This window comes from Nicrophorus vespilloides, unplaced genomic scaffold (genome assembly GCF_001412225.1).
Source record: "Nicrophorus vespilloides isolate i.1.1-1 unplaced genomic scaffold, Nicve_v1.0, whole genome shotgun sequence".
NCBI classification, from domain to species: Eukaryota; Metazoa; Arthropoda; class Insecta; order Coleoptera; family Silphidae; genus Nicrophorus; species Nicrophorus vespilloides.
This window is the reverse complement of record NW_017100104.1, coordinates 100,290-120,807: the sequence shown is the minus strand read 5'-3', so window position 1 is coordinate 120,807 and position 20,518 is coordinate 100,290. Positions and strand designations below refer to the sequence as shown.

The 20,518-nt window shown below is 30.0% G+C and overlaps 5 protein-coding genes across 7 annotated transcripts; 3 read left to right on the top strand and 2 right to left on the bottom strand.

Moving 5' to 3' along the window:
- Window positions 1-90: 90 nt before the first annotated feature.
- Window positions 91-3,115, bottom strand: LOC108568192 (glycine--tRNA ligase). 2 transcript variants are annotated; one of them, XM_017929134.1, is made up of 10 exons: window positions 2,995-3,115; window positions 2,581-2,645; window positions 2,179-2,525; window positions 1,958-2,123; window positions 1,283-1,906; window positions 971-1,224; window positions 790-914; window positions 577-741; window positions 331-518; window positions 91-270 (listed from the first exon to the last, which is right to left on the bottom strand). In XM_017929134.1, the coding sequence occupies exons 2-10, from the start codon at window positions 2,638-2,640 to the stop codon at window positions 160-162; spliced, it is 2,040 nt and encodes a 679-aa protein (XP_017784623.1). In that variant the 5' UTR covers window positions 2,641-2,645; window positions 2,995-3,115; the 3' UTR covers window positions 91-159. The 2 variants fall into 2 exon arrangements, with proteins under 2 accessions (XP_017784623.1, XP_017784622.1); XM_017929133.1 differs by lacking the exon at window positions 2,995-3,115 and having other exon boundaries at window positions 2,581-2,988.
- Window positions 3,116-6,535: 3,420 nt separating this feature from the next.
- LOC108568191 (MLX-interacting protein) lies at window positions 6,536-10,258 on the top strand. The gene is made up of 16 exons (XM_017929132.1): window positions 6,536-7,158; window positions 7,209-7,315; window positions 7,429-7,502; window positions 7,564-7,686; window positions 7,739-7,886; window positions 7,943-8,035; window positions 8,089-8,204; window positions 8,258-8,570; window positions 8,620-8,747; window positions 8,807-8,969; window positions 9,034-9,206; window positions 9,269-9,505; window positions 9,554-9,681; window positions 9,738-9,861; window positions 9,936-10,065; window positions 10,124-10,258. The coding sequence occupies exons 1-16, from the start codon at window positions 6,833-6,835 to the stop codon at window positions 10,240-10,242; spliced, it is 2,502 nt and encodes an 833-aa protein (XP_017784621.1). The 5' UTR covers window positions 6,536-6,832; the 3' UTR covers window positions 10,243-10,258.
- A 26-nt stretch (window positions 10,259-10,284) lies between these two features.
- Window positions 10,285-13,001, bottom strand: LOC108568194 (transcription initiation factor TFIID subunit 5). Its single transcript, XM_017929136.1, has 7 exons — window positions 12,797-13,001; window positions 12,167-12,740; window positions 11,911-12,118; window positions 11,737-11,856; window positions 11,523-11,679; window positions 10,962-11,282; window positions 10,285-10,903 (listed from the first exon to the last, which is right to left on the bottom strand). The coding sequence occupies exons 1-7, from the start codon at window positions 12,866-12,868 to the stop codon at window positions 10,385-10,387; spliced, it is 1,971 nt and encodes a 656-aa protein (XP_017784625.1). The 5' UTR covers window positions 12,869-13,001; the 3' UTR covers window positions 10,285-10,384.
- Window positions 13,002-13,324: 323 nt separating this feature from the next.
- Window positions 13,325-14,948, top strand: LOC108568196 (chromobox protein homolog 5). Of its 2 annotated transcripts, none has more exons than XM_017929139.1 (3): window positions 13,325-13,455; window positions 13,827-14,291; window positions 14,347-14,948. In XM_017929139.1, exons 2-3 carry the CDS (start codon window positions 13,839-13,841, stop codon window positions 14,770-14,772), a joined length of 879 nt encoding a protein of 292 aa, XP_017784628.1. In that variant the 5' UTR covers window positions 13,325-13,455; window positions 13,827-13,838; the 3' UTR covers window positions 14,773-14,948. The 2 variants fall into 2 exon arrangements, with proteins under 2 accessions (XP_017784628.1, XP_017784627.1); XM_017929138.1 differs by having other exon boundaries at window positions 13,326-13,642; window positions 14,347-14,947.
- Window positions 14,949-17,816: 2,868 nt separating this feature from the next.
- Window positions 17,817-19,640, top strand: LOC108568195 (cytochrome P450 4V2-like). Its single transcript, XM_017929137.1, has 5 exons — window positions 17,817-17,975; window positions 18,027-18,410; window positions 18,461-18,828; window positions 18,882-19,122; window positions 19,180-19,640. Exons 2-5 carry the CDS (start codon window positions 18,080-18,082, stop codon window positions 19,527-19,529), a joined length of 1,290 nt encoding a protein of 429 aa, XP_017784626.1. The 5' UTR covers window positions 17,817-17,975; window positions 18,027-18,079; the 3' UTR covers window positions 19,530-19,640.
- Window positions 19,641-20,518: the final 878 nt, after the last annotated feature.

The following is a 20,518-nucleotide window of genomic DNA, read 5'->3' as shown; positions in this document are numbered from 1 at the left end:
TGATTTGTTCTTTAGTATAAGAACTGCATATTCTGTTTTGTCAACTTAGGTTTATATTATTTTTTAAGAATGAACAATAAATAAAACCAATTGTTTAAACTATTATTTTTTTAAATGCCTTCACATATTCATAAATATTATTTAAATGCAATCATTGTATTAGGTGGCTTTATTTTCCTGTTGATCAAACTTTGGATACTTTCCCTCAACAATTGTCCATTTTGTCTTATTGTATGACAATTCGTGAATTACTTGAGCAATTTCTTCAAGCTAAAATAATAAATTAGTAACGACCAGTCATCATTTTGTATTAGTATTTAAAAAGCTTACCGGAATTCTGACTTGATTCATCGAATCTCTTTCGCGCAATGTCACACTATGAGGTTCTTTTAAAGTATCAAAATCGATTGTGATCCCATATGGAATTGCAATTTCGTCGGTACGAGCGTAACGTCTTCCAATCGATCCGGAACTGTCGTCAACTTTGTGCGAAACATCTACCTTGGTTAGAGCCGCAGCTATTTTCAAATGAGATTTATTAGTATATTGTTAAGTATGTATTGTACATATACTTACATATCTTTTTAATGAATGGTTGAAACTCAACATTGGAACTTAACGGTAAAACGCTGCATTTAAGTGGTGCTACAGATGATGGTAAAGATAAGTAAGTTCTTTGCTCATCATTTTCACGCATTTTGAAATTATGTTCAAATATTGCGTACATTATACGGCCCACACCTAAAAATGTATATCAAAACAACTATATATATTTAATTGAATAAATACCAAATGATGGTTCGATGACACTTGGTGTTATTTCATCAACATGAATAGTTTTTTGATATTTCTTAACTTCAATCATTTCCTTAGTCAAATTAAATGATTTTCCATCAACTACTAAATCATAAGACCTGCAACAACCATATATATTGAATTTTTTTAACTAACACTTACATCGTTAATTTACCCTTTTCCTTGCAATTGTTTATCAAAATCATCAACAGCGCTTTCACTCAATAGATTTAGAGCATCAGTAATAATCTTCGCATCCTTTTTAAATGTTTTTCCCAATAGGCCTTTATTAGGAATGGCTTCGACGACGTCAATTACTTTTGGCTCTGGTAATTTTTTCTCTGCGGCCAAACGTACTCCTGTAGCTTTTGTATGTTGAGTAAGATCATATGCAGATCTATCTGCGCACCCAACGCATTCAATCCAACCCTTAAATTTTATAAATTAAAATACTGTTAGTTGTTGTAGGATTACATCATAAACTCACATAACTTGTTAAACATTCAGCATCCCAACAATCTTGGGCATAATGGGCCATTTCATTAGCCATATGTTGCCTGAAACGAAGTTTGGTGGTTTCAACACCAGATTGAATTAAGAACATTTGTATTCTTGCCATAAAATATCCCAAAGTTTCATTAGCAACTAATCCTTTTTCAACTGCATCTCCAATTTTTACTCTTTCAGCAGCTTTACCGTCCATTTGATTACATGCTGAATATAACAACATCTCAGTTTGAGCAACATCGACAAACTTAGGATGTTTCTTATCATCTGGATCACAAAAGTGTTCTATTTCAGCCATGGTGAATTCACGAACACGGATCAAACCTGACCTGGGCGAAATCTCATTACGGAAAGCATTTCCAATTTGGGCAGCGGCGAATGGCAATTTGCCTTGATTAAATTCAAGTAATCTCTTGAAATTGACGAAGATACCTTGGGCTGTTTCAGGTCTCAAGAAACCTTTAATCAAACCAGATGGGCCAATTTGTGTTCCAAACATAAGATTAAATTCAATTGGTTCTGTTAAATCGTTTCCAGTAAGTGGACTTTTCATATTGAATTTGACCATTACAGCAGCCATTTCAGCTTTATTCATACCATCCAACTACAAATTAAATATTTAAAATTTAAAATATCATACTGGACAAATTGTTACCTTGATTATAATATCTGAACAGTCAGCTTTGGTTTCATTGCTTGTCTTTTTATCAGCAGAAATTTTTTCCAAATGTGCTTTAATCAAATGATCAAGTCTAAAGCATTCACCTGTTTTCATATCTTTTGTCATTAAATCTGCAAACCGGTCCACATGTCCAGAGGCCCTAAATAATTGTTATTATAATATTAAAGTGCATATAATAGATATCAGTACCCTACTTTAAAACAGTTTCTGGTGTTAAGATAGAACAATCCACTTCCAACATTTGTTCTTCAAGAACAAAGAACTGCCTCCAAGTTTGTAAAAGATTGGCCTTAAAAGCACAACCCATTGGGCCAAAATCAAATTGTCCAGTTATTCCTCCATATATAGCAAAAGACTGATCATAGAAAAATCTGCGTTTGAGCAGATCTTCCATTTTAGCACGATCAAATGTTGCTGCATCAGGAACCAGACTTAACTCCTTATCTTCTAAAATCTTTTTCCTAGCTTTTAATTCAGCCACTGCTTTTTTAATATCCAGATCAGGTGCACCATCTGCTTTCAATTTCCTAACCAAATCACCCTAAGACATTATAAATAATTATAGTAACTTATAAACACATTGTAGAAAATCCTACCTGTTCTTTAACATTAGCTCTCAATGGGGCTAATATTACTTCAATCTGTGGATCAGCCATGCTATCTAAAAATATATTTAATTTTACTGTACGATGATTTTTCTTTGTTCCCCACTTTGTACTATAGCTGCAAGCTGGTAGACACAGATGCTTTGCAAAATTGCAGTTTATAGTAAGAGGCGTGAAAGTACAGTTAGAAGTGGTCTTTGAAAGTCTGCACAAATGATGTATACTTCTTAGCAATTTCATTGGTTCGAAAACGCCGCGTGGCATTCGTAACGTAATTGAAATAATTAAAAAATATTTTATATTAATTTATAAGTAAAACCGTGTCCTAGTCTATGAATATGTGCTTCATTATTTCATATATCAAAATGTTTAGTTTGAAAAAAAAGCTAAAATATATTACTTAACCTAAATTTCCAATACACTTTGAAAGCAGTTTCCAGTAGTTCCAACAATGTCCGTTTGGTCCGTTTTATCGATCTACTGTTTGCATCTGGTTCCATAAAAAAAGCGAACACGAAAATCATATCAAAATTTCGCACAGAAAAAAAAAATTATTAATTGAAACAGCTGACATAGAAAATCTTTCTTTATATAATTATTTAATCTTGGGAAATAAATGAATCATTAAAAATGAATTTCCATAAGCACTAATTGCGGCAAAATAAAACATTTTATAATTCATATGCTGTTATTGAGTATATATCGCAAGCCCGAAAACCGAAATACCGTCTATAGAAATCCCACGTTCGAAATCCAGACAACCATAATCCCGACCACGACTAGATTAAAATCTCGACAACCATAATCCCGACTGTATTATAATCTCGACAACCATAATCCCGATTTGACTGAATCAAAATCCCGATTATATAGAAAAAAATTCCAATAACATTTTTAAATTATTTCGGTTTAAATAAAAGTTATAAATAACATTCATTACAATCAATGGAGAAGGATGAAATTATTTGTATTAAGACGACAGATCATCATAATTTGGTTTCTTATATTTAAATAGATTTATATCAATTTATTTATAGATATAAATCTCTTTCGGTGGTTTAACAGCCACCACAAATTTTTGTTGGTTTTTTGGGAATCGAACCAACGTCCTTCCATATCAGATTTTCGTGATACAGGCGACCATAGCCAGTTAAAACTACTTAGATCCACAAAATATGCTCTTCCCAATTTACATCTTTGTATAATCATCCTAAGGCCTCTTTTTCACCCTTGTACTGAACCCTGGTTTAAAAAATCGTTGTTGGAATATGATATAGACAAATCAGTTTTCCAACTACTAATAACCAAATATTGATGTAGTTTATTTGTTTAATATTCATTGAATATAACATATTTGCTAATGTTATTTATATCGGCTCAACAACTTATGTAAATAATAAAAAAAATAAGAGGCTGATTGTCATTTTTGTTTTATAAATAATTTCGATTTTTATTAGTTTTTCTATTTATAATTAATCACGTATACTATGAAATAAAAATATACTTACGTTGATATGACAACTTAATCAAAAAAATAAATAAACTTGAAAATATAATACTTTGAAATAAAATGAGAGCATTTCCAAAGAATATTGTACAACGCTGCTTGCAGATTATACAAAAAAGAAGAAACAGCAGTTCCTTCAACTTGGATGCTCCTTTGACAACAAATTATAACGATCTACCCCATCCCAGAGGTTGTTGGAGGACAATACACGACGCAAATCAGAAGATATATAATGCAACATTAGCTGCAGGAGTTTCGTCGGTGATAATTACTGTGGTGGTTCTGAAAGTTTGCGGATTTTTATATTTTTATAGAAGTGAACAGCCGCTCTGCCCCAAAGAAAAGAATGAATACATATGAATATGTTAAAATGTTCGTAAATAAATATTATTCTTAATAATATATGTTTAAATATTGCTATTAAAAATAACATTCATAAAATTTAATTTCCAAACTCTCATATACAGTGAAACCTCGCTTAACGAGTTTAATCCGTTCCAATATTTCCGTATTTTTACTCGTATAGTGAAACATATTCAAAAATACACATAATATGTGTACACTAGTTTTAAAAATGGTGTTCCTACTGTATTTCTTAATTTCGTTCATTTTTCATAACACTGGAGTTAAACCAAGTCTATGGCAATATTAAAATGGGTCTATATCGCAAGCCCGACTGTCGTGTCCCAGGGTTAAGAAATCCTTGGACACCGTGGATTATCTCGTTGTTACGTCGTTGCGGAGTCTTGGAGGGGTTTATGAATATTAAATGCAATATTCTTATTTAACTTTATTGTGTACATCTGAGTTTTTATTGAAAAGTCAACTAAACAATAGTTGATCTCAGGTATTATTAACTAAGAGTTACATTCTCCTCTTAAGTTAGTTTTTATGAAGTAAGTGCTCTTCCTTGGACTCTCCCAAGTAAGACCATGTTCTACGTTGGACCCTCTTACTAAGACTTCCTCCCAGTTCGACCCCTTAGCTAAGACTAAATTATATAATACAAAAATGTGTTCATTTCAAAAAGGGGCTGCATGGGAAGTAAGGGTTTGACTTTGTAGAAAACACAACTGTTTCTTTATCTAAGTTTTATGATCCTGCCCAAATATTTAGGGGCAGAAGGCAGAAGGCTGTTAAGTGGTTATGCAATAGACACAACTATACGATTTAATGTGTAACCGTGGTTTGGAATATTCCACAAGTTATTCTAAATAATCACGTACAATGTATATTTGATGGATACATTAAATATGATTTGTAATAATTAACAGGAAAGTCATGGCCCTAACAAATATACATATTAGTTATACAATAGATGACAATAAATTGGTCGGCCACGACACGACAACCGAAAGACCGTCTATTGAAATCCCGACGTTCGAAATCCCGAGTGTATTGAAATCCCGACAATCAAAAATAATGAAGACAATCGAAATCCCGACAGTGTCTTTTATTATAATAATTTCTACAATAACATTTTTAAATTATTGTACTATATTTTAATAGGTACGACGGATACTGAAAAATGGCTCTTTTGCCAGATTATTAATTGTTGTTATTTATTCTTAATAACAATAAATAATATTAATTATTATTCTATTTTTTATTCATTATAAAACTTAATTATAATCTGTAACACGGAGTCATCGTCAACATGTTCCTGTGCCAATAAATATAATGTAAAAATATATTGTTATTATTCCTTGAAAGGTCATTAAACCATTTTTTGATAGTTATGATGGTTATGATATGTACATTAGACTTTATCGATATAGTTATAGATTTTCAATATATTTCTTCGATTCTTGTCTATAAGATTAAAGTCTTAACTATTATGTACTGAAATAATATCGCAATAATACATTTATGCGATACGAAGTTGTTGAATTTAAAACTAAAAATTATCATTGCATTTAGTGAATATAATCTTAATAATAAAATAACTTTCCACCAAGTGATAAAAATCTATAGCATAAAATTGACGCTGTTTATACTTTCAGTTACGCACTGTTTACCTATGACTAGGCAAAGTGATTGACGGTAAAAGAAGCTGCGCACTATCTTCGCTTGCATGTGTATCATGGAATTTTCTGGAATATATGAAATGTGGGTTGCCAATCCAATAACAAAGATAATATTTTTAATTTCTATTTATTCGTATACAGTATTAATATATAAATTTCGATTATTTGTATTAAGTCTTATATCAAATACTGTGTATTTACAATTTCAATTTTAGCTATGTTTGTATTTAGAGTTGCGGTGATTATTTTGTAATTATTTACGATTTTTTTCATTAAGAATATTAATTTACACCTTGTGACAGCTTAAATAATTCAACAATAGTTTTTTTATTTTGCTTGTGCGATATTCATTAGTAAAAGTAACATGAAATGAATGTCTATGAAAGTGATTTTACTATTATTGCGATTTTGTTAGAAATTGTCACAATAATGACAGTTGTACAAGAATTTACATAAGTGTTGAAGTGTATGGTATAGTTATACTCGTCATACTTGACCAATACAGAATACAGTGCATTGATTGATGCAGTGTTGGTGTTTGTGTGGTGAAAAAGAAATAAAATGAAAATATTAAAAAAAAATAGAATTGATAACAATTATAAATACATACACACATTGCTATAATGTTCAATTTATATTTGACCCTTATATCAATCCTTGATCTTTGTGTGTTGTTGATAGTGTCATAACTCTGATTAAAACTTCAGAAATGTTTAGTGGTTCACCTTCTTGTGTGTCTCCAACAGAAACAATAAACATGTTTAACAAAGAAGCTAACAAAGATAAAGAGAAGCCTGAGAAGGAGGCAATTCATTCAGGACATTTTATGGTCTCACATTTTGAGGCAGAGGCTCAAGATGATGAGGATGAGTTAGCTGTACCTGTACCCGAAGTAAATGAACCCAAACATGAAATTGTGACTATCAAACCTAACAAAGAAAAATACCAGCTGCAACGTAAAAACAATCATAGGCCCCAGATTGGGATTGATACAAGTTTATCAAAATTGTTTCAATGCATGTCCTTAGCCTATAGGTAATATTTAAATAAATTACTTGATATTTGTTAATGAATATATTTTTTAGACAAAAGTTAACCTCACCTAAATGGAACCGTTTTAGAGGCATACGATTGAGATGGAAAGATAAAATTAGATTAAATAATGTTATTTGGAGATGTTGGCACATGCAGTGTAAGTTTCTATATTCTATTTATACCAAAATTATGATTATTTTAACTTGCAACAATAACATTTATAAAATTAAGATATTTTTTTTATTATTACTAATTATATTTTATTTACAGTTATTAAAAAGCAAAATACATTGATTTGCCAATTTGCTTCTCCACTAGATGTTGATACACATAATAAACCAGAGGTTTGTTAATATATTAATATAATGTTAGTTACTTTATTAGTAAGACATTTTATTATTTTAGGCTGTAGTCTTAGAAGGAAAGTATTGGAAACGAAAATTAGCAGCCGTTACAGCAGAATACAAAAAATGGCGAATGTTTTATCGAAATCAGACTTTTGGTCACTCGCGCGACACTACAGACATGGTAAACTGCTCGAAATGCTAAATATACTAATAAAACTATAATATACTTTCAGCTAACAGAAATGGAGCTTCTAGTATGGCATTCACAAGCTGTAGATGAGAGTATGATGGTTGATGAAGATTACATGGGTTTAATGAGTGACACCCTCTTTTCAACAATAGGAAATCAACCATTTCAATTTCCAGATACAAGAGAAATTGGTATTTCTTATTTTTAGTTTATTTTCATAATTAATTATTACTCTCTATATTAACAGCTAAAGCAGGTTTGGCAGACTTTATTCAACCTAGTTTGGGACCATTGCAACCAAATTTAGATGATTACATGGACACGTTTGAACCATTTCATGGTAGGCATCTACATAACTATATATATAAGTATATATTTTACAACCTGTTTTAGAATTACTATCTGGAAAATTAGCAACTGTACCAGAAGAAAACACAAATTACAATTTGTATAAGCATGTTAATTGGGATTATCCAAATATGGTATTAATGTCTAATCAAAATGTGCAGGTATGTATTGAATTATTCTGTGAATATTTATATATATATTCTCATTACTTTAGATGCTAGCATCAAATAATGTTATGGATGATTATGGAAACACCATTCATAATATTGATATAAAATCTGGTTTAGATGACAATAGACAGATACAGCAATATTCTTCATCAGTTCAGAACTATAACGGAAATAGTTCTTTATTATATAATTCATCTGATATGATCTCAAAAAATATGAAACCAATGATTGACGTTACTCCTTTGCAGAAACTAGATCAAACATATCCCACAAAAAATATTCAGAATACATTTTCAGCTTTCCCGCAAGGTGTTGAAGTTGTTACTAATAGTTTAACACCTGATATTCGATTACAAAGTAAGCTAAAAATAAAATTTAATGATTTTTCTTATAAGACTTTTTGCAGCACCAACTCATGACTTTAAATTGAATCACAGCCCAACTGAAGATATGGGTTACAAATTTATGCCTCCGGCTACGCCTAATCCGAAATTTGCATCTTCTATATCACAAAGTGTAAAATTTACATCACAAGTAAGTTTTAAGAATTGCTATTTTTAGCATATAAGTAATTACTATCATACTTAATACAGAAAGAAGATAAAGCTCCAACAAGAGGAAGAGGAATACGAGGTAGACCGAGATCAAGATCAAATACTAGGGAACCTACGAAAAAGCCTCCCTTGATATCAGCAGCTAGTGATCCATCTCTTTTAAATTCTAGCAATAGCGCATTATTGACACAATTACTTACAAGCAAGATATACGTCTATTATTATTATTATTACATTTATTTTAATATTTTGATTTAATATTTCAGAAGAGAATAATTCTTTTATGCAGCAAAATCAGAGGGTCACAAATTCCCATGATAATATACGAATAAAAGATGAGATGCAACCAATTCCAATTCTTCCCCAACCATCGGCAACTACACTTATTATTACCACACCTGTTAATATAACACCAATGCATGCAAATTTAAATGATCCGGTAACATTTTTTTTCCAGAAATAATGAATTTTTTTGTAATGATAATTATTGATATATTTTAGTTGTTATTGAATACAATGAGTGCATCGAATAGTCCCATATTAGAAAACAATCCATGTTTGAATTCACCAACTTCGTCACAAGGATCAATGGGCTCACCAACTAGGGATCCTCAAAATAGAGATCAACGAAGAGTTGGTCATATACACGCTGAACAGAAACGACGTTATAACATAAAAAATGGATTCGATATGATCCATTCCCTTATTCCACAACTAAATAAGAATCCAAACGCAAAAGTAAATATTATATCTATTAGAAATATTATTATATAAAAATACTTTTAGTTAAGTAAAGCTGCAATGTTACAAAAAGGTGCAGAATACATTAAGCAGCTTAGGGTAGAAAGGAATTCAATAAAAAATGAGATGGATAACCTCAGGCAGGAGATAGATACATTGAATGCATCTATAAGGTAAATTTCTAAAAAGTTCTGATAACAGTCATTGAAAACTTTTTAATGTCTATTAGCAACTGCCAGTCTTTACTGCCCGCAACTGGTGCACCAGTTTCAAGAAGAAGAGACAATAAAATGCAAGAAATGTTTGATGAATATGTACGTAGTAGGACACTGGAAGACTGGAAATTTTGGATAGTATCCTTTTCCTATATATAAATATTTTTATTAAATTATTTTAGCTTTCTATATATTCCTTATAAAAAATATAGTTTAGTTTATTATTTAGACCATTGTTAGCGTCTTTCAACAATTTTGTATCAACTTCAAGTAGAGAGGACCTCTATAGATCTACTTTAAATTGGATTGAACAACATTGTACATTAGTGGATCTTAGACCTGGTAAATACAATTATGTTTGTATATTGTATGCATATATACTAACTATTTTTAATTTTAGTTGTTCTTAACTCGCTGAGATATTTATGTACAAAAACAGATATTCTGTCAGAACCAGAAAAGTTACCAGATGAAGCACAACAAATTGTACTTTCAAAACAAAACCAACAGTCTATGTAACATAATTTGTAATACAGAGTTATATATTTTTATTCATGGTAATTGGTTTAGTTTTAAGGTCTTGCCATATTTACCCTTTAACAAATGTATATATTTTTTGTATTATGCAATGAATATAGTTCTAAAAATAAAACAATATTTTCTAAGTACTTGTTTGGGATATTCCGTCAAACATGCCAATTGCTAACAATAAGTTTCTTCTAGTAAAATGTAAATGAATAAGTGGCGAGTTTTTAGTACCGTAATTCCATAGTAGATAGTTATCTCCCATTTTAACCTCCGGGTTATGTGAAATATTAACGTCTTCTGAACTACTATCGTCTGCTAATTTAGAAAAATCCCACATTTTGACTGTACAATCCAATGAACCTGAAACTAAGATGTTGCCACATCTACTAAATGTTAATGTATGTATTGGCTTGTTGTGTCCATTCAATTCTGCCACTAAATGGCCATGGGCTAAATCCCAAACTAATATTTTGCAGTCTGATCCAGCCGAAGAAAGGAATCGGCCGCAAATGCTGAACGCCAATGCATGGATAGGCGATTTATGGCCTGTCATTAATCTAACGTGATTACCATTTGTGCAATCCCATAAGCAAACTCTTCGGTCGCTTGAACCTGTAGCGACGTAGTTTGAGTTGGGATGAAATTGAATACACTAAAAATATAATATTAAATTAATATGTTCCTAATACTTCTTACTCAACACTTATTACATCTACATCCGAAAAGTGGCCAGCAAACATCCGGAGAGGTTGATAGTGATCCGTGGCCCATAATCTCGCAGTTCTATCATTCGAAGCAGAAGCAAAATAATAACCGAGCGGTGAGAATTTTACATCCCAAACCGGAAACATATGTCCCTTATATACAACGAGACAAGTCCAAATTTGTAAACTCCATAAGCGAATAGTCGTATCTTCAGAACAACTCAGCAGCAAAGTCCTGTCCGGCGCAAATGAAACTGAATACACGTTTCCAGAATGCCCAAATAAAGATCTCGATGTTTCACCAGATCTTTCGTCCATCATTCGAACCTAAATTCAATAATTTATGAAAACCTATACAACAAGCCTACATATGTAACAAATTGTGTAACACAATGCTCAAACAATTTGTAAAATATAATCCATATTCTATATGACTTTTATACCGTCCATTATGATAAAAGAATAGACCATTGATTGATATGGACTAATAAAGTTCTAGGCAATGTATATAAAGCCGGTCTCATACATTTTTCTACAAATATGTACATCAAAATAATATATAGTTACCAATACATCTTCTGCGTCAATATTAATATCATTTAATTGATTTGCAGTTTTTAGAGCCCTCAATTTTTGAGGTACAAGCGTCCAGACTTTAACCAATGAGTCACTAAAACCGACAGCTAACATACTTGAATCTTCTGTGATGTCAGCACATGTAACGCTATAAAAATAACATATTCTTAATATTTATATCACTTTAAAATAAATATATATTTACGTGTGGTTTGCATTCAACAAAGTATAGCAACAAATGGAAGGCGATGTTTCTGGATTTAAATTTACTCTTTTAGAAGCTTCTCTCAATGCTTTTACCTTTTCTAATTTATCATTGTCCTTCCTAAAAAGATAATTAAATGTGTATTGTGAATATTATAAACAAATATATTATTACAGATCTGGAATCGGAATTCTGTCAACAGGTGGTGCATTAGGATCAGATTTAGTTTTTTTTGAAAATAGAGGATCTTTTTTGGGCTTCTTTTTCTTAGGTTTATCTGGAGCATCTGCATCAAGTCCATCATCTTCATCTTCTACTGGTGCTGCCAAAGATTGTATATCTGGTGCCTTTGGTAATCCATAATATACTTTTGTCTTATTATCTAAAATTATGTTGTATAATTTTACTCACTATAAATTATTCAAAATACCTTGACGTGTAGCTTCACCAATAACTGCTCCTGATGTTGCGTTAATTTGAATTTTATTCCTGGCAACTCCTTCATACATATCAAAATATAAATGCTCTTGAACAATATTCATGAGAACAGATGCTTTTTTATCATGCAAATGTCTTTTCAAGAGAGAAAGGGTGTCTCTGGACATTCTTATAATGAATTGATTAGATTTAAATGTATCTGTAAGTTCATTTCCACTCATATGATCTCTTTTTGTGACAAGTGCAAGTTTTTTCAAATCATCTTGATAATAACAATCTTGCTCAGGGCCATAACGTTTCATTAAATTAATGGCCTTTTCTGTATGTCCATTGTACACTAATTCTAGATACATATGAACCAATACTGGATACAGAATCATTCCCAATTCATGTTTATAAATATCAAGAGAGGATTCAATGAATCGTTTAAGTTCCATATAACAATCTTCATACTTTTCAGGATCACCATCACTTTTATAACCAGTTAAAACACTGCTAACGTCAGAATCTTGACTTTCTACACTTTCATCTATATTAGCCTCCTTCTTTAATAATTCTTCAGTTCCCTAAAATAGTAATATTATTAAATATTGGTAAACAAATAAAGTAATTGTAGAAATACCTTCAAATTATATTTTTTTAGGACTTGCAGAACAGCTAGAAGCTGATTTTTATCTGGATTTGGTGGATGCATTTTTCTACACTTCTTTCAGCAACCCACCAGCACTTTTGCACTTTTACACCGATAAAAATATTGTAAACAAATGAATAGGTTAAACGGAGAAATATCATAAACATGTATATATTTAGTGAATATGTCTATTATTAATTCGTGAGGTTGGTACATTAACCATTTTTACTAAAACATGGCAACAGTGTAAAATAAATGTATAGCTAAAAACTTTATATAATTAATAATATTATAATTATTAATATAATAGATAATATTGTAAATAATAAACATAAACTTTATAGTAATTTAAAAAAAAATCAATATTAAATACGAGAAGTTTACACAAGTTAAAAAGCAACGTTGTATTTATCGTAATCATTTAGAATAAGATAGTGCTATACCGTAATATCAGTGCCAAACAAAGATAGCATTATTCAGAAAATGTTATGCATTTCCACTGTTGTATTTATTTTTTTTATTAGTGATTGTATGTGCTTGTTTTCATGTTTTTAAAGTGTTCGTTGGTGGCGCTGACGATTTGACCGTCAATTTTCCCGGTCTTTTTGTTATTAAAGGCTGTTAAGCAGTTATTGGTATATTTTTTAAATGTAGGTTTATTTGTGATTGAAGTTTTAGCGTCAGTATTATATCTTAATTTATTTGATACAATTATACGTGTTCAATTTCATATTTAAATTTGTAAGTTCTAAGTGATTTAAAGATCGCCATATTTGATACGAAAATCCGGCAATATTAAATACAACTTTAGCGTATCAAGTTCCAAATAACTTTAAGGTATAAATTTATATATTGATGATTATATATTATAGATATCTTATGTCAAATATATATGTATTTTAATTGTTATATTAATTGATTTCAGATTGTTTTGAGGTTATCCACAATAAATTTATGTATATTTACTTATTTGTATATACAGCAGAACATCTAAAACTAATTATTTTAAATTTTGTTTCAGCCATTATCCACTATGGGCAATAAGAAAGTTGAGGATTCAGAATCTGAGGAGGAATACTCTGTAGAAAAGATTATTGATAAGAGAATAAAGGATAACCATGTAGAATATCTACTTAAATGGAAAAATTATTCAGATGAAGATAATACATGGGAACCTGAAGATAACTTGGATTGCCCTGAATTGATAGAAGAATTTGAAAGGCTTAGAGATAAAAAAACAGTAAAGGGATCTAAAGAAGCTACAAAAAAAAAGTCACGACTGAGATCACCATCACCTACAAGCTCTGTTGATTCTGAAAAAGGCAAAAAACAGAAAGAAAAGAAGAGAAAGAGGTCCCTTTCTCCAACAGAATCCGATGTTCCTGAACCTAACATTAAATCAAGTAAGAAGTCAAAAAAAAAAACAAAACGGGAACAATCACCTGATACTTCAGATGAATCTGATGCTAAAATAGAAGTCAAAAAGGTATTCACATTAAGAAATAATTAGAATCAATTAATCATTAAATATTTTGTTTTAGAGTGCAGAACATAAAAGAAAAAGTAAAATTGATTCTGATGATTCAACTGAAGAGAGAATTAATAATAAACATAAAGAGGTTGAGCAAGAAGATGAAAATAAAAAGGAAGTTGAAAAAAAGAAGAAATCCTCTAGTGATATTGAAGAAAAGAAGGATAAGAAAAAGAAAAAATCAGATGCAGAAATAGTGATTAATAATAAAATTACAAAAAAGCCAATTGAAAAGAATGGATTTGATAAGGGTTACGAAGCTGAGAAAATTATTGGAGCTTCTGATACAACAGGAGAATTATTATTTTTAATGAAGTGGAAAGGCATAGATGAAGCTGACTTAGTACCAGCTAAAGAAGCTAATGTAGTTTGTCCACAAGTAGTAATTGCATTTTATGAGCAAAGATTAGCATGGCATTCACCAGATGAAGATTAATTTTTTTTAATTATATATACAAGTACCGTTCACTATGACTTCAATTCCAATGATGTCAAATTTTCATTCATTTTGACAAAAATAGTTATTGGGTTTTTTTCTAGTTTTCAGTTTATTTTTTTATTAAGTGATTTAATAATTAATTTAGTGATGATAATATTTTCGAATGTTTAATGGTGAAATTAAACATTCGAAAATATTATTCTAAGTTCAAAAGTTGTAATCCATTGTTTTAATTATTATATTCTCGTTATTTTTTATATATATAAAAAAATAAATCCTATTTGCTGACCAAACATGTGTTCGTAAGAAGAAATAAACAATAATATTTTTATACATAAGGATTAGAATGAACGAATAATATTTAATATTACTCACATTATTATAATTATTATATTAGTATAATTCGTTTATATCTTCATTATTTTATCCTTTTCAAACCCCGAATTAAAAAAAGTAATCTGATATTTTTCCTAAAAAAAAATGTTTTACGTTCAGTCAATAATCTGATTATGAAGTACTTTTACTAAAACATCGGTATACATCATATTTGGAATAAGTCCAACTTGATATACGATCTGTTTGGACTCGTCAAATGGTGCGCGCTTAATTCTTCGGTCGATGTAATTCAGATTTTGATAAGGGGACATCCTTAACCAAGTCCAAAGAGAAAATTTAACAAAATTGTTTGTTATATTTTTATATTACCTAATTGATTTTGTGAATTTTAGTATTGAGAAGTATTTACATTATTTTATGTCTGTTTTGCCTTTCTCTTCGGATTTCGACGTCAACACAAGTCTATGCAAATTTTCTAGGAATGCCAAAATGCATATGGAGTGAATGCGTTATCCCTTGTGACTATTTCCAAGTTGTTTCAAAGATTTCAGACCGGACATTTTGCTGTGGAGAACGAACCTTGTAAAGGTTGCCCGAAATCTTTGACCGATGATACAAATGTAGCCCTGGTGACGTCAAAAATTGACAAAGATCAGAGAAAGACACAGGAAATTGTAGTTGATGAAATGGGCTTGAATGTCATGGCTTTTTCGCAAATATTAATTCATCTGGCTACACGAAGATATCTGCTCGATGGATTCCACGTGTTCGTTTTGCCGAAAATTTTGAAAATGAAGATTCTGTCACCTTTAGGAAAATCGTATCAGATGATGAATCTTCCTTCTATAAGTACGACCCTGAAACCAAGCAGTCCATGGAAAGGTGCAAATCCCCCCAGTTAAATCAAGACAACAAAAGTGATGATATCGATTTACTTTAGCAATGCAAAAGTAGTATTAGTTGAAATAACCAACAACACCAACAGCTTTCTTGCGCTCTTTGGCATTAATGAAATTCATTCAGTACCTTATTATACCGAGGTAGAGCCTTGTAATTTCTGGTTGTTTCCGAAAATAAAAAATAATTGAAGAGTTTTCAGTTCCAATGAAGAGATCATTAATTAAAAGTTGAAAAGCTACATAAAGTCGATTTTGAGGAATGTTTAGAAAGATGACTCTACTGACTTAAGAAATGTATCGAAATAAATGGAAATTAAGTAGAGAAATTACAAAAGGATGAACATTAAAAATATTTAAAAAAAATGTATTTATTTTGTCTTTTTCCAGCAAACTTAGTGAACTTTTGTTAGACTTTTGTATATACTTTTGGTCATAAATGAGAAAGTATAGCAGTATCAAGTATAGTGCGGGTAATTGGTTAAACCCATGATATAAATATAGAAAGTACACCCATCGAGAAACTAAATACATTCGAAAACAAACCACACAAAGAGACATGACTGTACAAAGAAATTTTATTTTTTAAAATTTATTATTATATTAAACTTTTTACTAACGTGTATCTGTGTCGGGCGCAGGAAAAGAAGATCAGCGTTATTAATCTTTTTATACCTGCATCGGCAAAAATATGAGAAATATTTCGCGAACCGGTATAACCGTCTATTATATAGAAATTAAAAGCAATATATATATTAATAAATAAATAATTTAATATTATGAAATTATTCTTTTCGAAAATTTTAATTTAATTCATGTCATAAACCGGTAGAAGAACACTGCCCTACAGAAAGTATGGTATAGTGCTAGCTCTTGAGATCCATTTCATGAAGCCTGCTTGTTGTTCATTCATTCCAATAATTAGTAAAGGAACTAAATCTACCGATCTTTTATAACTTTTCCTGAAATATGCAAATAATGTTATTTATGAATTTGCTTATTAAAATCAATTTGACCGGTTGAAATGAAATTTCTATTTCCCTTCTGCAGGGACAATATTTCTAAAATTTGAATAAGTCTACGTGACTTGATTATTATTTTGTTAATATAGTAAACTTATTTTGTATTTCTTATTATTAATCATTGTCTCTTTGAATAAATTTTATTTTGTTTATTAAGAAATAATTTACTGCTGTTGATGAGATATTCATGATGAGATACATGATATAAGATACTGTAATTCCACTTTTAAAGGAACTTTTTTATGATAAAAATGAAATAACTATAAAAATAAAACAATGAACCTTCAAGCTCTGATTTTTTTACAGGTTCCGATAAAATAAGTATTTTGAAGGTAATGTATTTTCTCAAACATGACCGCTTTCAATTTGACGGTTGGTTACTGAGTGCAGCTAAAGTTTAGAAAAAAAGTATCTAAAAATGGACCTATTTAATACAACACATTTTTCATATATTCTATTTTAAATTATTTTCTCTTTAAACCATTTTATTATCTATTATATAGTTCGTTTTTATAATATTTATATAGTTAATATATGTAAAAATATATAAGAAAATAATAACACAATTTCACAGATTTTCTTCATATATGACTTTTATTTTATATGATGATTTTTTGTGAGAAAATAACTGATATAATGCAATATTTTCTTAATATTTCCATATTTCACTATCCACGGGATACACTTTCAATGCTAATCGAAACATAATAAAAACGACTTTCAAAACAGTTGTCCTTGCAATTTAATTATTGCTTTACATTGAAAACCTTCAGTACACAGCAAGCAATGATTCTAACAGCAGTTGCAATCCTATTTACACTAATTTTGACATTAGTTGTTGCATGGTACATTTTTTGGCTGGGTTCTACAAAGTATGTTCGACATATTTCAGGCCCAAGACCCGTTCCAATCATTGGAAATGCTTTAAGATTTAAAAATAAATCATGTAAGTTTTTTTTATATATCTCTTTTTGTCAATTATATTATATAATTTTAGGTTTACTTTCGTCTTTTATAAAAGTCACTAAAGAACATGGGGCTTTGGTAAAAATGATTGTAGGCTGGGAGCCAAGTTTGACTGTTTCAAATTATAAAACATTGGAAATAATTTTGAACTCAACAAAATTATCGCATAAAGCCACTCCGTATCGTTATTTTCATAATTGGTTAGGCCAGGGATTGTTAACTAGCAGCGGTGATAAATGGAGAAAACGCAGGAAAATTATTACACCCGCTTACCATTTTAAAATATTAGAACAATTTGTTAATGTTTTTGATAAAGTTAGTGACATCTTAGTTAACGAAGTTAGGAGGGAATGTAACAAACAATCTTTTGATATTTACCCGTACATAACATTATGCGCGCTCGATATAATTTGCGGTAGGTTAAGCAAGAAAAATGTATATTTATATTAATTGTGCATGTTTTAGAAACTGCAATGGGAATATCTGTTAATGCACAGGTAAATAAAAATTCTGAATATGTGCAGAGCGTGAAAAAAATGTGTAAAATAGTAATGGATAGAACATTTTCACCGCTTCAGTATTTTGATATACTTTATAGATTTACCAAAAACTATAGAGATGAAAAACGTTGTTTGAAAGTCTTGAATGAATATAATTTTGAAATAATTAGAAAACGCAGACAGGAATTAAAAAGTCGAGGAAATGAGAAAGAATCTGAAAACTTTGAAAAGAAAAAAGTCGCATTTTTAGATATGCTATTACAAGCTAAGATCGATGAGCAACCTTTAAGCGATGAAGACATTCGTGAAGAAGTGGCAACCTTTATGTTTGAGGTAATATTAACTTAATAAAATCGTTTTAAATTTACTATCAATGAGTATTTTAGGGACATGATACAACTGCATCAGCCATGAGTTTTGCTTTATTCGAACTTGCTAAAAATGTGGAGGTACAAAATAAAGTTTTCGACGAGCAGAAATGTTTATTCGCAGATTTTCCCGAACGAAGTGTAACGTATAAGGATCTGAATGATATGAAATATTTAGAGTTGGTGTTAAAAGAAACCTTAAGATTATATCCATCAGTTCCCTTTTATGCCAGACAAACAATGGAAGAAATTAATCTGAGTAACATTACATTGAATTTAATTACATAAATGCTAATACTAATTATTATATTTTAAGCGAACGATATTAAGCTACCAAAAGGTTTCATTATAAATATATTTGCATACGGAATTCATAGAGATCCACAGTTTTATCCGGATCCAGATTCATTTGATCCGGAACGGTTTTCACATGACAATAATACTGGAAAGTATCCTTATAGTTTTATCCCATTTAGCGCTGGCTTGAGAAACTGCATCGGACAAAAGTTTGCATTGTTGGAAATGAAAGCAACAATATCCAAGTTCATAAGAAAATATGAATTATTGCCTAGACATCCTGAACACCACTTACAGTTGATATCTGAAACGATCCTAAAATCAGCAAACGGCGTATACATTAAACTGATCGATCGAAAATGGCAATGATAGACATAATATGAAGATGTATAAATTTATATTTTATAACAATTATTTTTTCCTTATTAGGTTAAACATATAGTTGTTAGTTCATATTTGTTAGTTGCATATGTGTTTAGAAAATAGTAAATAAAATATCAATTCATCTTAATTATCTATTCAATTAAATATTTAATAATAACATAGTATAGTAATATATTATCACAATATATTACTATAAACAGGCCCAGCGCGTGTTCTTTTCTTGTCTGTGCGACAAATGCTTGGCCTACATTTTTTCAAAAATAAATAAATAACTGATATTATAAGTTCATTAATTGTACAATATCGTTATCAATTAAAATAATTCTAAAACCATTCAAGTTTTCTTGGATAATGTTTAAACGCAGGTAATTTTCAATTACTTTTAACTTGGCAAGGCCATCTTACTCTTAGTAACTAAAACAGGTAAAGTCAATAGAACTATCAATGCAATAAGTGTAATTGGGAAAAGTTATTCAAGGTTGTAATTATAAATCCACTTCAAAACCGTCTCTAGTAACGTCTTTCAGTTCTTTGTTCTCCAGTTTATCGTTTAATCATGTAATATTGTAAAAATATCAAAATGACGAAAATTTTGGATTTAAATATGATTTTTGCATCAATATAAAATCGTCTGTTAATTAAGCAAATTTTGAATCAAATAAATTTTCATTGGGTATGTTGGAAAGTAAATAGATAATTCTCAGAGAAATACAGAATGGCACATGGCCAAGGTTGTGGTTACGGTCACGGGGTTTGGGGAAATACAACAAGAGACAACATAAATTCGCTGACAATAAACGAAATTTAAAATAATAATGTTAGAAAATAACCCAAATATGTATTACAAATAACATATTCGCGATATGCCACATTTTGGCAATAATAAAATATTTTTGACCGTAAGAAATACATAAAATAAAAACCTTCCAGATTAAAAAATACAACTTAATTAAATTTTAACAACAATCATAAAT